Source organism: Zerene cesonia, chromosome 16 (genome assembly GCF_012273895.1).
Source record: "Zerene cesonia ecotype Mississippi chromosome 16, Zerene_cesonia_1.1, whole genome shotgun sequence".
NCBI lineage: Eukaryota > Metazoa > Arthropoda > Insecta > Lepidoptera > Pieridae > Zerene > Zerene cesonia.
The window spans coordinates 3,046,525-3,063,237 of NC_052117.1; the positions used below are offsets into that span (position 1 = coordinate 3,046,525).

Sequence of the window (16,713 nt, forward strand, 5' to 3'; positions counted from 1 at the left end):
CCTTCTTCATATTGCAAGTTTAAATGTTAGGTATATTGTTACATATTCTTTGCTTTTTTCTTGCCTGTTCTTGCTCGGTTCTTTTCCTCTTCCTTACACAAGAAAGATATAATAATCATATCCATTTCACCCATCTTCCTCAGAAGTTGCCTAGAATATTTTTTTTAGCTGTAGTTGTGCGGCTTATCAATTATAAATTACGTGTCGTGTCGCATGCATTTTTATGTAAAATTAAAAAAGTCCTTTAGAAACAATAGGTGATTTAACCAAAATTGTTGTGCACCAATACAGACTTAACCTTTAAAAAATCCTTTGCTAAATTAGTGTACGTACCGTTCGATGATTCTCTCCTCCATCTTCCATATATATAAAAGTACTTTGTGGTTGAGTAGTTCCCAAATCCCGTGGGTAATTTTCATTTTTTTTTGTTTTGTGTGTGGTAGTCGAGCACGCTTCGGCACGAATTGCGTCAGCTCGCACCCGGGAAGTACCACACCCCCACAGAAGACCGGCGTGAAATAGCATTCTGCTGTGTTTCGTTCGGTGAGTGGGGGAGCCGGAGGCCCATATCCTTTTCCTTACCCTTCCCAGTCCTTTCCTTTATTCCTATCGCCAATCCTTTCTTAATCCCTTCCCAAAAAGTCGGCAATCCATTTGTAGAGGCGTAAGGTCTGCAAAGGACCTTATGCCTCTACAAATGTTCATGGGCGGTGGTAGCGCTTACCATCAGGCGTCCCACCAGCTCCATTGCCGACTGTAACATAAAAAAAAAAAAATTTCGGTGTCAATTTTGATTTGGCTGTTAGACTATTGAAAATTGTCAGTTGACAGTGACAGTTGACATTCTTTGACGACAATGAGCTCTGGGAAAAATGTTTGTAGAGATTATAGGTTATGAATTCGAATAGGATTTTATAAATAAAGAATGAACTACTTCTAATATACCTAAAGTTTTATCTCAGATATTAAATCGAGCTATATATATATATATATAAAATTGTAAATTATAAATGAGACTAATTTGTACCAAATTGTTTTAATTATTTACTTTCTACCCAACATGATCAAGAACTTTTAGCACTTTCATTATTTATTAATAAAAATTAGGTGTATGAAAACATGCTGCTATCTCGACGACTATTAGCATTTAATAAGTGTAAGTGAATAATTACAATATTTTAAATATAGCGACTACTTCTAAAATATAATATACTTCTATATAAGCTACTTCTAAAATATGTAATACCTATTTCAGGTCAAACAAAATGTTTTATTCGATTACATTCTTCAGAGCAAATAGACTATCTGACATCAGTTCTTGCTAATGGTGTGAGGGATTGGTCTTTAGTACAAGAAAACATTTTAAAAAAGTATGGAAACTATAATGATAAGAATATAGATTCAATGATGCTAAAAGTTATGGTAAGAAATAAAGAATTTGATGCTGCCATGACATTTGCTGATTTTTTAAAAAACAATAACAGAGATATTTCCCTGGGTGCTACCAATGGCTTGCTCAATCTTTATTTTCATTATGGAATGGAGCATGAACTATCAAATGTACAGAAGCAGTTTATTTTGGATACCTATGATAAATTACATAAAAAGTATAAAATATTAGATTATTCTACCGCTGAGAACTTGTTACATGCTCTGTGCGTCATCCATGAGTGGAAGAAGTGTATAAAACTTTTAGAAGACATAAGTGTAAGTGGGACTCCAACTCATTCAGCATATAGTACTTTAATAGGAACTTTATTTAAGATAAATAAAAAAGCAGAAGCCATGAAAATGATAACTAAGAGTGTAAATGATAGAAGGCCTCTCCTAGACTATGCATATGAAGAATGGATAAAATATATTAACAGAAAATATAAGGACAAGAAAACAGTTTTTAAATATTTAAATGAAATATCCACTCATATATCAAATAGTTGTATTCCAATAACAAATGTAACAGCAAATAGAATTAAAGAAGCCTATATACAAGTAGAATGTGAAGCAAATATAACTTCAATTCACAGAAAAACGTAAGTGTTATCTACAGGTTATTTGAATAACTAACACTGTATAATGAATAAAGTTTTTTTTTGTCTTACATAACAATCTATAAGATAAAACAAAAAAAAAAATCTATTGTAATTTTGTTTTACAGTGGTGAATGCACAACATGCCATCAAACATTGGATTGTTTAAAACTGACTGAAGATGAATTTACACAACTCCAAAATAATGTAAAGGACAAGCTAATTGTAGGCTCTGATTTATTTTTAAAATCGTCTCCCGGTGAACTGCAAAGATTTTCAAAGTTTGTTGAAAAGACCGCACCTTATGATATTGTGTTGGATGCATTGAATATATCTTTCTTAGCAAATAAAAATATTAAGGATAGACTGTATGTTTTGGGCCATGTTGTTAACTATTTTGCACAAAAGGATATGAAAATATTGCTTCTTGGAAGAAAACATATGTTGAAGTGGAATAGATCTGGTTTGGAGTATTTAATGGCAAAATCCTTAACATTCTTCACTGATGATTTGTAAGTAACACTGTTCTCTGATGTTTGCTAGTGTGAGAGTTGAGCATGCTTTGCCTAGAATAGGACCAGCTTGCACCGGGGAAGGTACTACATTCCAACAAGAGATTGGTGTGAAATAGTAGTGTGATACTGTGATTTGTTTGCTGAGTGCAAGGCTGAGGCTGGTATCCTTTTCCTTACCCTTCCTAGTCCTTTCCTTATTGCTTATTTTTTTTAATGTTGTAAACGAAACAATTCTATTGTGTACGAAACACAATGGCATGCTATTATTTCACGCTGGTTTTGCTGTTAGGGTGTGGTACTTCCTCGGTGCGAGCTGGCCCAATTCGTGCCGTAGCGTGGTTGGCTCCCGCATTAAATTATTTATCCATATAGTGCATTTGTACAGGCGTACAGCCTCTGTAAATGTTTATGAACATGCTGGTTGATTACCATATACCACCATATCACCTTAAAAAAGTGTCTTGTATAATATTTAATATATAACATTCTAAACTAAACCATACGATTAAACATCTGTATTGTAATATCAACCCTTTTTTGTAATTTCTGGCATAATTTTTTTCTGTGGTCCTGTTTAAATTTGATCTAATTCTGACAATTTGAAGGTTCTTCACATCCAAACATTCAAAGGAATAATAGGCACTATTATTCCTTATAAGAATTCCTAATAATAGGAAATTAATAAAAATATATTTCTTTCATATAAAAAAAGACAAAGGGATTAAATAAAAATAATCAGTCAACTAGGATGAAAATCTTGATCATCTGGCTTAGTGTTTTGAAGAAAATTTTAATTTTTGCGAGTATCAGGAAAAAAATAAAAGAGCAACATTTATCATGACTACACCACAGCATAATAAGTACACATACAATGCTTTCACCATAGAACAATAATATAATACTATAAATGTAGTGATACAATGAATTGTGTGATTTATTGTATCAGCAGCTAAAAATAGAGATACCTAGAGAATTCTTTGTCTCATGTATGTATGCAGATATTAATGAAATAATAACATGCAGATAGGAAGTAGAATTTATATGATATTATTATAATTTAAGAAAATACAAGTTGAATATGGTAATGTTTATTATTGGCTGTAGCAATAACTGCACTATATTATAGTTTCAATACAGCAATTATGCAAGTATTATTAAAGATATTACTGAGGTAGAATTCTATTTTTAATTAGAGTTAGTTCTATCTTTCCTTTGCATTTTAATATGGCGTATTCTTGTCAGCAGTGGTGGCTCAGTGGTGAGAACCTCGGACTTAAAAATCGATAAGTCGGGGTTCGAGACCGGGCGAGCGTGCAGGAAATAAATTGATTTTTCAATTTATCTGCGCATGTGGATAACATCACCACTGCTTAAACGGTGAAGGAAAACATCGTGAGGAAACCGGCATGTCCGAGAATTAAAAGTTCGACGACATGTGACATCTGCCAACCCGCACTTGGCCAGCGTGGTGGATTATGGCCTGAACCCTCTTAGGAGGCCTGTGTCCCAGCAGTGGGAACATATATGGGCTGATGATGATGATTCTTGATGAATTTTATCTATACTATAAAGCTGAAGAGTTTGTTTGTTTGTTTGTATTTTTTGAACGCACTAATCTCAGAAACTACTGGTCCGATTGGAAAAATTATTTCAGTGTTACATAGCCCATTTATTTAGGAAGTCTATAGGCTATATATGTACCATGGGCGAAGCCGGGACGGGCCGCTAGTAAATAATAAATGTACTTATATATGTGAATAGTTTAGAAATTAAAGACTTAATCGGATTTAAAACGCGATTTATTCATTATATTATTAATCCGACGTTTCGAACACTTTACAGCGAGGGTGGTCACGGGGAGTCTCCCATAATAATATGATGAATAAATCGCATTTAAAAGACTTTAATTTCCAAATGTATAATATTCGCGTAAATCAACCCAAGAAAATACTGTGTGAATAGTTTTATCAAACAACATTGCCAACTTCTCTGTTAGACTAATAAATTAATTAAATACGAAGGTGACTCATACTTTTGTTCCGCTTTCTTCGCTTTTAAAACTGTCGAATGGGTTATATACGGAAAATAAACGAGTTGGTTACAGGATTTTTTATTTAAATTTTAAAATTAATTTATTATGCTAGTTTAGGAATGCGGTTGCGTTTGGGCGCTTACTGTTTTGAGGTGGGGGTTTTGTTGAAACATAACTTCTTTGATAGATGTCTAGATTGTAGAACCAATTAGCGACAGCATATTTAATACCCATTGAATACATTTTGGTCTACTGATATTTTGAATAAATGGTCAAATCCGTTCATTTGATTAACATATCTATAATCTATAAAAAAAAAACAATAAAATAAAATGAATAATATAGCAACAATTTGTATTTCAAAATTAATTATCTCTAATCCAATGCATAGAATCGAGCAGTTGAATCTTAGGCTATAATAATTAAAAGTTATTTAATACCCTTAACTTATTCAGTATATTTTTTTTTCGTACGATATCATATGTAATGTGTTGTGTAAAACTATCCTTAACAAAACATTCATAATCTAAAGCATTTGGTATTTTATTGCAAAATTGTTTAATTTCGCTGTATATATTTTTTTAAACCTCAAATCGCAGATCCCAAGACGATCCATACTTCATAACAGCAGCCATACTCAGCGGTTCTCACACGGATATTGTCTCGCGTGATTTGCTAAGAGGTCATCGTTTTGTTTTGAAAGACGAGAATTTAAGAAAAATCTTCCAAAGATGGCAGTGGCAGCATCAATGGAAAGTTTTCATGTCCAAAAGAGGCCCTAGTGTACAGGTAGGTAGATGTTTTTTATATCGTTAAGCAAAGTGGAGAATCTTGATGTATAAAAAAAAAAAACTTTAATTTACTTATTTTTTAACTTTCTCCCTGCTTACCCCAATATATTGCAATAATTTATAATATGTATCATATATATCAATTTTTAAAGTGTGTAGTTAAGGGAATAATTTAAATGTTCGGTTCCTTCTCCGACATCCTACTGAAAATCACACAATTACTAACGTGATGACTCTGATGATCCTAATAGAGGAATAAAATTTAAAATTTGGTGATACTATTCTTCCGTTGAAAAATATCGATTTATTATTTATTATCAATTATTTTCAGTCTCCCCTACCGTTCACACCGTGCGCGCAATTCAATAACGGGGTGTGGCACATACCGTACGAGTCTGAAAATTCTTGCAATGAAGGCAAAGTTAACGATGGTGTTCCCGACTGTGCTACGTGGTTGTGTTTACGACAAAAAACCTAGCCAATTATATAAATTTTATGAAAAATACCTTTTATTTATTTACTTTTATCCATATATTGTCTTCCTTTATCAACTGACGTCAAAAACGAAGAAGGTTCATGAAAAAAACAGAAACAGAACAGAACAGAATATTCTTATTTTGTATTTGTTACTCGATAAATTTGTGGGTTTTCAATTAATTGACGTGATTATTTTTGGGTTTGATAGAAAATTGTTCTCATTTTGCCCCAGTTTGGATTTTGGAGAGTGGGACATTCCCCCAGGATCGTCGGTGGCTTTGTAGAAAATATTTTTGATAAAAGTAAAATACATATGGTTGTGGTTCACATAGATAATAACCTCTTTTAAGTAGCCTATCTATTTCTATGGTACAAAAATAAAATAAACTGATTGATCCATTGTCATTTTTTATTCCCCTCATTGCAATTACAGTAAAATTAACAGTGTGATATTCGCAATTTTATTTTATATTTCAAAATGCCGAAAGGAAGGAGGTCTGTGGACGATGCGTCCAGGAAATCATCGAAGTCAAACCTTTCTACTGCATCCGAACAGAATGTTAAAGTTATGCAAAATGTTCAGGATCCAGCCGCAAGTGAGTAACAATGAGTATAAAGTTTATACATAAAAATTATGTTTTGGTAAAGTTAATACATATATGCAAATATTTCTTATTGTTCTATAGGGCTATGATAAATTGTCTTATATGTTGAACATTAAATATAAACATTCTTCTGTTAAATTAATATCCGTAGCATTTAGTATTCAATTATTATTTGTTATGTATGCATTAAAAAGGTTAAAATCTAGACACAAGAGTTGTACCATTTATCAAGAAACTATATTTGTGTTAGGTTTTCAATCATATCTTGTTTTTCGTTACAAATAACGCTTTAAAAATTGTAAATATTTTGTATAGTTTCGTAAAATTTTACCAACTTTTGTATAAAGTGAGCAAATCAAAGAAGCAGCCTCGGCGTCGCATAATGGAACGTGTAGAAATGCTATCACGACCTACGGCGCGGCGCCTGCGCTGTTTGTGGGACGAAAAGTGCGCCATACTGCCACCAGACCGCAGAGATAAGATTAAAAGCGCATTGGAAGAGGACTATTTCCTAAGTCCTGAGTGAGATTTGTTTGTCTTATTATTTATGTTGAGTTAAGTTAATAGTTGAGTTTAGGCAATGAGGTATGTTGGACTATCTCTATGATGTTAAAAACATTGACAGTTCAGCCGTAGGTTGTTGGAAGACATAAAAATGATATATTAATTTTTAATAAGTTTTTTATAATACACTAGCTGCACGCCCCGGCTCCGCCCGGGTTGTCATTTATCGTAATTAAAATTATTTAAACTATCCTATCTCTCAAGTTGGATCGAACTGCACATGGTGTGCGAATTTTATTATAAGCGGTTAAGTGGTTTAGGAGTCCATTGAGGACAAACATTGTGACACGAGATTTATATATATTAAGATTTTGTCATGAGTTAATAACGTTTTAACGGATTATGATATTAATAGTTTAAGTATTCTTATTGTTTGAGATATAACTTACAATTTCTCAATCAATTATAATATATTGTAGTGCACCACCACCTCATTTTTTAACCTTTATTTCGGGTTGTCTTATCGCTATAAGCGAATCAGGTCACGCCGCCCTCTGTACATTTTAAGTTCTTCTGTCTCTTGTAATTGTATAATTTATGGTGTACACTTAAGTATTTTTTATTCTTTCATTTATTCAACGCTCATAGTCGATAGAATTAATTTTACTTGAGGTAATCTTGCATAGATTTATATCTTGTAACCAAGCGTAAGCAGCAATCTGTCGAAGTACGTACAAAAGTACTTTTCGCGCGATTTGTAATAAAGATAATATATCCCTTTCTCTTCCTCATATCCTATTAGTAATTTCCCCTCTCTTACCCGGACTCCATTTCAGATTAGAAGTAGATACATTAGCGACTTTATGTAATCTATGTTTGCCATTATATTTACAGAACATTTGTATTACTCATTATTGACATCAGTGATTTATCAGAACATGAGAATTTGTAACAATTCTTTGGCTAGAAATTAGAATAGCCATTGCTCCGGTCTATAGTTACGTTGCGGGTTACCGTATAATCTATTCCAGGTTATAATGTTTCGAAAACTTTGTTCCTTGTTCCTTGTTGCGCTATGAGTTGAAATTGAATAAGAAAAGTCCAAATAACCAAATAAAACATACATAATACCAGTGAAACAACTTTATAGACAAACGGAACAGTACTTTCAAGCTGTGAGCGCGTCGTCTAAACACTGGTCGGGCCCCGGCGGCATGGTGAGTCGTAAGGAGCAAGCGGAAAAAGCGCGCGAATTGCGTCAGAGGCAGAAGTGGCTCATTAACTTTAGCGCACAGGTTATTTATTTCATAACGCACTCTGTAATATTTAGGTAAGACTTGTAGAGAAACTGTCTCACAAATTGTTGGCCGCAGTAAGGATGCGAGTTCATAAGACCGCGGAAAGTGGTGTTACGTTGGTATTACATACAGCGTTATATTTTTACTATTTAATTGCTAGAACGACTTGTTTTAGCTGATCTGTATAGTTATGTATAAAAGTGTTGTTTTGTTGCTGGAATATGATGTACATGTAGAATTGATAATAATTTTATACATATTTCTACAGCGTATTATTATAAATAAACTTAAATAGTGGTTGGCTGGTTTTAGGGTCACGCTGTATGTTTCGGCAGTCAGCACCGACAGTCAGCGTGGTTTAGCGTGACTCTGAAGTCAGCCTAAATAATTGAAAACAGCTATCTTTCGTAGAAGTTATAGTCACAATCGATTGTTTTAATAATATACTCGTTTATGTATATTTTTTATTCACGATATGGCTTACTAACTAGATAATTTTCGAAAATGCTCTGTTCTTTTTGGTGATACACTGGAGAACACAAAGGCACGTTCTTGTTGTCACGTGTCAGCGAACAAATTATTCGCATCCATTAACATTATTATCAACTTTATAACCGTAATGATACTTTTTTAATGCGCGGGTGCATATTTATGTTAATGTTGTCTCAGGTGGCCTACCGCCTTTGTGATTACATCGCGAAAGGGCAGAAGGAAATATTGGTCTCCAATCGACTTAGGAGCATAGCTGATGTTGTGTTGGAACGAGTTGCTGAAATACTTGGTTAGAGATAGCTTTTTATGCATATTTTTCTATTATGTTACATGTGGTTATTGTTTTACCTATAATATATCGTATGCAAGCTGTTAGCTGAACCCTTACTGGGTTTATGCTTGAAAAAAAAGTGCATATGTATGTATATTGTACAGGAACCATAAGATCAGTTAGTATAAGAAAGTGTGAAACCAAATGACATACAAAGATCTGCTGTTAGGAACCATGACGTTAATTTTGGGTACAAGAAAACTGCCTGAAGGAATCTAACATGGACGTTTTGAAAAATAAAATTTGCTTTATTTTTAGTATCTACTAATCTTAATGTTCTACACTTCGCTGACGTTAAATTTTTGGATCTGATCAAGCGTGGAAGTGGTTATTTTTTGTACGCCCACCTGCATAATATAGTGCAGCCGGCCGCATTAATAAAATGAATACGGTGAAGTGAGAAATATTTTGATTATACTATTAAATAGGTGGGAAAATCGGATGCCTTGTAGGCGACGCAAGAGCCTGGTAGTACGTACCCTTACATATAATTAAGCGATGGCTATATATTCTTTAGCGCTGAATCATTTAAAATGAAAGGTAAGGACTACTAAAATAATTTTGCGATTTCCGTAAGCGAAAGTGTTTAAAATTTAACACGCTTGAGAATTTCAATTTGGCAATTTTCAGAAATTCGCTACGGCCTACGAGCTTGCATCATTTCATGGGTATTTTCAGGGTTCATTTAATATCTATTAGAATATTAATGCCAAAAGCATTTCGCCAGATAAATATAACTTTAGTTAGAGTCTATTACGACCAATAATTTATTAGAGAGTATTTCCATATTCATATTTTCTCACATGTTTCAATCTGGAAATGTTTCCCAATTATCAATAGATAAGATATGAATATCTATAAAATATGAACCTTCCGATTAAGGAATCTACACGATCAAGTATGTCTCCAATAGGCTACTATGCAATATTACCATTAATGATTATGTTAATCTTCAGCTAGCGATTATTGATGTATAATACTAGAAATTACTACTAGAAATTATCCCCTGAAAATTTCACCCTTATTTGAATTTCTGCAACGATATCAATTAATTGTTATATAAATTGTAGGTAATTTTGTTTGAGTAATATATATATTCAATTAAAATAAGAATAATGCATTACATGTCGGGGTTTGTTTATATAAAATCAGTGATGAACAGGCGAACCAAAACCCACTCGAACGGATCCTGGGCGTCTGGCGAGGTTTATGGTGGCGATATCGGATCGCATCGCGGTATGGATCGAGAATGCAGTGTACCGGGCTGATGCTATTGAGCCGAAAGAGTCGAGCATCGATGAGCATATGCGGCTTGACACTGAGAAACCTCTTATATGCTAAGGTTTGTTTGGAGATGATATGGGGACACATGGAGCAAATGTATCATCACATTAAATCATGTTATTCTAGTTAATTTACTATTGGGACAAGGGGGTGTTTAGCCTAGTATTGTTTAACGATAGGGAGCTTTTCTATAAGAATATACTGATATAACTACGTACGGCTTCTGAATATACTGTAATATTCATTCATCATCAGGTGTATATTATTAGGTTTATATTAGGTTTTAATTGCCTTGAATAGGTTTAGGTTTAAGAGCATGTACAATTTATGTAGTTTTCGTGAGTTGTGATAACTTAAACTCTTTTCCCTAACTAGATACCGTTTAGGCACACCTATAGGTATCTCCATGGCCATGGATAATAAAAAATACGATAAAAATCTAGAAATAACTTATACATGCAGGGAAATAATGAATAGCAAATTATGAATTGTATCGTCAACAAAGACAAGGCAGCTATGTTAATAAGCTATGAGGAACGCCCACATTTCAATCTAGTTCTACATGGACATATTACTCTAGGGTTCTCTACAAAGAAATGTATTATTTATGAACCTATCGAGATTATTCTTATGATTTCAAAGCACTTATAGCATAGACTAGAAAACAACATTTTTTTTTTGTCGAAGTCTAATTTATGATTTTGACGAAATAGGACTATAGCAATTTGTATTAACTGTATAATAACCGCGTAAGTTACAATACTTGCGTAAGAATTTAATTATTTCATGGATGAATATAAATTAAACTTTTAATGGATGTTTTTGAAAGACTGAACGAAGGCTAAAAATTAGCTTATCATATTACTTATTATCCCGGTCATTGCATAGATTACAAAGAGAATCATGTCAATGTAAACACTGGTTTAATTAAACGCTTTTACTATGAATTTATTAATAAGAATATGCATAATTATGACCTCGTGCTTATCAGAGCTTTATTGAACGTTTCTATTTATATTGTACCTTTTATACTACAGGAAAGATAATTCATGTTTCATATTAAAATAAAATGATAATTAAATACCATAGTAGCTAAATATAAAAATACAAAAGTAGTTATATCGTGTTTTCAGAATTAGAATGTTATGAGCGGGAATTGAAATATATAGTCACATTCCATTTGCCGATTTCGATAATTTAAAATATATGTTTTTTTAAAGTGATACCATAGGATCATCTCGTGTACCCCGGTGAACACTATGATCTCTGCGGGAGGTGCTAGATGATCCCAGAATCATGTTGCCTCACTCAATATTCTGACTATCATAGGTTATGGGATAATTACATATATAAAACTTTAACCAGTCGGTTTACTATGTCTTCAATCAAATTTATTAGTCTCCATTATAGGTCAAGAAAACAACAATCACACTGTATGAGATTTGTGGTTAAAAAATGTTCATCAAAATTATAATATAATTTCGATAAATAAAAAATATAATTTAATCTTTTTAACTAATTTCTTACAGCAAATCTCAATACCCAAAACAACTGTATAATATTCATTTCGTATGATTCTGTCATAATATTCTTCCTTTTATTTGAAGTTCTTCTTACACCTTTCCCCTTCTGTTCCTATTTTGGATGACATTTTTGAAATTTAGTTGTCTATTGCTTCTATTTTCTCTGTCGGACCTATTATTATTTTGGGAAATATCCTTAAATTAAATACTCTATTATTAAAGATAGCATTCTTTTTTAGGTATTTAACAATTCTGAAGTCATTTAGAAATTGTACGAAATTAAAAAATATAGTAGAAAAGCATTGACATGATTAAAACAAACATGGGCCGGGATACAGCCCATAACGTGCATTAAACATTTCAATTTATGGTTATAATTATGACTAGAATGTAACGAATATGTATCTCTGGCCGCAATTAGACTACCTTCCAACATGAGCCACACCTGGCATCTGAGTTAGCGCTCATTATTTATTATTGTTCTTACCATATTTGTATGAAATCGAGCCGCCATTTTTTCAAAGGCAAGTTATCATTTAATATTCAGACAAGTTGTTGTCTTAGGAGGTGCCTAGGGTATCGTAGTACCTGGTGACCTTCTAGGGCTGTATATAACGCGTCCGTCTTCCGTGGATCAGTATAGTTTGCACTAAGAAGGCATACAAGCAGTTCTAGTGAGATCTACCCAAACCCTTCAACTAGCAAAATGATGAAATTCCTAGTACGTATTGCTTTGTTCATATCAACAGTGGCAAGTGCATATTGCATAGTGTTCAAAGAGTTGTATTCTATAGTTCTTATTCGTTTCATAATCAATCAATCATATTTGTGCCTTAAATAACACATTTTAAATTTCATAAGAAATTCAGACATTTTTATATATTTAAACGCAACAAAATTACAAGAAAAAAAAGTCTTTTAACCATTATAGCCTTTTAGCCTTTCCTGCATTTTAATTTAATGTAGGTATTTTATTCAGGAAACTTTTATTTAAGTCTAGGTCTTATATTTATTTGTATTCGTAGGTGATCTTCGCCCTCTGCTGCCTGGCTCTCGCCTCAGCTGCTCCTCAATTCATCTGGCCCGGATTTGCCGCTGCTGGACCCAGGGTAAGGTTCCTCACTTATTCTTACTATTGTTACTAATATCATAAATGCGAAAGTGTGCTTGTATTTGGCTCTCATCACAACGAAGTGATTTTATAATAGTATTTTTGTGTCTGGAAATAGTAGGGGTGCCAGAGTCACAGGCTACTTTTTACCGCGGTGAAACATCATCAGCTATAAGTACCAATCCCTCTGAGTTGACGTTGTTTAAGTAGCGACTTTTAAAGTTTGCTGTACTCTTTCTCTGTAGCTGTTCACAACTTAATGTAAGGGATGAAAAAATAATCGTTTTTGCAATTATAGACTTACATACAATTTTGCATCTTCAAGCGACTTCAAAAAAAAAGGTTGTCAACTTGACTGTATTTTTTGTTTATGCTTCAAGTAAATGTAATAAATTTTTGTTTCATTGTTACCAAAGTAACGAGAAATGTCGAATAAGTGCCATGATTTTTTTATTATTATGCATATGAATGACCTCTGTTAATTTCTTATCGCCTATTTATTTATGTTTCTCGGCGTTTTAACATTTAGAAAACAAAATCAGGCAAATGGACCCAGCCGTTCTCAAGTTTTATCGAAACAAACCGACAGCATTGGATTTCCCTTTACCTTCACACCTATTTGAAAATTTTCTATCCCTCATAGATCATTATCTATTCTTTAAAATTATATAAATCAAAGTTTGTAATGGCATAATAATATTTTCAGACCATAGTCGCCGGCCCAACAGTTGTCAACGACGCTTTCGGAGGCCGTTTCGTCGCCCCCGGCTATGTTGGCCCATACTTCTGAAGCTGATACCGTCCATTCCCACAACGAAGTACCCTTTGGTTCACTCCAAATCATGCCGTCTTAATCAAAATAAAGTGCTCAATCATTAGTTGTTGTTTTATATTTTGATTTCATGTTAAATATCTTCCAAAGTGTGGTTGTGATTTGTAGTTGTAGCTAAAATGTAATGCTATGCGAAAGAAATGTTTAATTTATAGTAACGTTTTTAAAATTCGCTCTATTCAGAATTTATAATCTTCCAAAGATATGGGAAAATTATACAACTAAACCAATAGATAAGTAAAAATAATAATATCCTCGAAAATATAAAACATATTATACGTAACTCACATATTAAATATATATAAGCATAATTACCCAAAATTTATAACCAGATAGGTAATTAAAATTAATATTTTCGTGCCTCATTATAAAGTGGAATCTTATTAAAGTCTTGTTGTTCACAGCAATGAACAAAACTTATCATTCGCATAAATAATGAGCGGTGACATAACGTTATATTTCTTATATAACGCAAAGGAATTTTTGTGTTCCCAATGTCCATAAACGTTAGAAATTTATTATGAGAGTTTTTTTCTTTCGGTCGATGAAATTACCTTGTGTTCTCAGACCGGAAGTGATATTTATTTGCTCTGGAGATGTAAGATTTAGCGTATAGGTAGGTAGGTATATGTACTTGAATAATACTTTTGCCTTTTTATCAAAATAAATTTAGCTGCGAACACCTTCACGGAAAAAAGTAAATAGTAGAATATTTATTACTTATTTAAATTAAAATATTTCACTTGTAATTCTGATTGTTACGTAGTAATGTAGTTAGTTTATTTCATACATATCAATCAAGCTTACAGTCGTGTTACGAAAATATTCTGTCTATTCGTGTCAGTAATTTAAACGTAAATTTATTAATTCTGGCATTAATAGACACATTAATACAATATTATACTATCTAGTGCAGTACTATATCATATCACCATAGGTAAGAATCGTAAACGTCATAAGATAATCATCTCAGGTTACAAAACAAAAAGAATAATGTTAGTAAAACATGTATTTGAAGGCCTGTTTTAAATTACTTAATGTATTGTTACCCAAATTATTGTTAATATAGAAACATTAGCAGTTTCTCCACTTGCTCATCACCACACAGTAAACGCTAAAGAAATGTTTCCGCTCACGTGGTCCGATTATAAAGATGAGGTAAATAAGAACAATAGTAAAATAAAACCACGTGCTTGCAATACGACAGCGCTCGAGAGTAAAAGTGGTCAGAATAGCTGTAAAAGGAACAAGAGATGTGAATCAGAACCAGATTCCGTTGCACTCATGTATCTAGAACAAATTTTTTGCGTCATTTATTGGCTGGGGTTTATTTTTTTGTAGTAGTATATAATATAAAATGTTTTGTTCAATATCAAAATATTACGACGATATCTATATAGAAGACGGTTACGGTACAATAGACGGTTGAACCGATTTTAAAGTTTTTTGGTTATTTATCGTATTATTCGTTCGCTAATGTACTATATTGCTACTATTAGTTACACTATGGAGGAGGCTCTATCTATTCCCTTATATTTCACTTATATTCCCATACAATTTAAAGTCGGCAATGCCTCTGCAAATGTAAATAGGCCGTGGAAGCGTTTTCTAGCAGGCGACCCACCAGCAAGCTTCATTGCCAACGATGACACAAAAATACCTTATACTTCAAGCTAATCTATACTAGATACTAACTATTCGGTATAATTCACATAAATTTTGTTGAAATTTTACACATAATTAGATAGTAAATAAATCAAATACGACTAAAGACTTGTAAGTATAATTAGAAAGAGTGATCACATAATATCTGCCTAATCTACGAAACGGAACTATTTGTATAGTTATGTAATACAATGTTATTAAATATATAGCGCAGTTTATTAGAATGAATAACAAACACGTTATTACAATATTGATAAATAATTACGAAGGCATATATTCGGGTATAAATACCTAATAACGATAATAAATAAAAACATCAAATTAATTTTATGTTATACAGGTACCTACATTATTAATATACATCCTTCTTATATACACGTTAGTATTATGTGGGTATTATTTTGTAAATATGGCACTGTATTTATAATATCTAGTACCTTCTTAATTTTAAAAGGATTGTGTTGAAAGTAGAGTAATGACGAGTTATACAGTATCTTATTTACCGTATACATACACTTAATTTGGTAGGTATTACATATCTACAAGATTCAAATTACCATAGCTTTAAAAAATTGTGTAAATTAGTCCATTACCTACTGTACCGTTCATGTCAATTATCTCATTTAAATTTTTATCATTTATTTTTCTTTCCGTAAACAAGAGAAAGGTACTTTAAAACATATCTATCTAAGATTATCTCTTTCCATCCAAGTTTGTCACTCATTACGTCATTATTTCGTTCTTAAATATTAAAAGTAAAAAACGACAACTTTATTGCGGTCAAGACATGGTTAAGATAAGATTTAAATTTGACTGTCCTCTGTAATAAATTCGCTAAAAGTGATGTAACATTAGTTAAAGAAAATTAAAGCAAAAAGTTAAAAACTAATAGAGCTTCCATTACCTCAAATTGCGGAAGTGGAGATGCAAAACAGATAGTCGTTTCTATTTCATTTTAGCGACACTATGTTATAGTAAAATTAAGTGAAAGTTTTTAATGAATATATAAATATCGTCTAATTTTCATATTGATTTCGTTGATTCATTATGGACTTATCTATATTATGTATCAAAAATAAGCTTTTAACTGTTTAATTTGTTTTAAAAATTTTGAACGCAATCTTTCCTGAAATGAAAATATAATTATTTATATAAAATGTAAGAAAATTATTCCTCAAACTAGAAAAATATTAAGTCCAACATCTCCTTGATGGGGGGGGGGGGGG

At 32.4% G+C, this 16,713-nt stretch overlaps 3 protein-coding genes across 3 annotated transcripts; all 3 read left to right on the forward strand.

The window, feature by feature from the left end:
• Positions 1-856: 856 nt before the first annotated feature.
• LOC119833087 (mitochondrial ribonuclease P catalytic subunit) lies at positions 857-5,868 on the forward strand. The gene is made up of 5 exons (XM_038356960.1): positions 857-1,156; positions 1,256-2,030; positions 2,156-2,539; positions 5,174-5,363; positions 5,697-5,868. Exons 1-5 carry the CDS (start codon positions 1,120-1,122, stop codon positions 5,841-5,843), a joined length of 1,533 nt encoding a protein of 510 aa, XP_038212888.1. The 5' UTR covers positions 857-1,119; the 3' UTR covers positions 5,844-5,868.
• A 452-nt stretch (positions 5,869-6,320) lies between these two features.
• On the forward strand, positions 6,321-10,413 carry LOC119833043. Its single transcript, XM_038356913.1, has 5 exons — positions 6,321-6,438; positions 6,795-6,969; positions 8,102-8,246; positions 8,919-9,030; positions 10,235-10,413. Exons 1-5 carry the CDS (start codon positions 6,321-6,323, stop codon positions 10,411-10,413), a joined length of 729 nt encoding a protein of 242 aa, XP_038212841.1.
• Positions 10,414-12,442: 2,029 nt separating this feature from the next.
• LOC119832858 lies at positions 12,443-13,868 on the forward strand. The gene is made up of 3 exons (XM_038356654.1): positions 12,443-12,600; positions 12,905-12,988; positions 13,697-13,868. Exons 1-3 carry the CDS (start codon positions 12,586-12,588, stop codon positions 13,778-13,780), a joined length of 183 nt encoding a protein of 60 aa, XP_038212582.1. The 5' UTR covers positions 12,443-12,585; the 3' UTR covers positions 13,781-13,868.
• Positions 13,869-16,713: the final 2,845 nt, after the last annotated feature.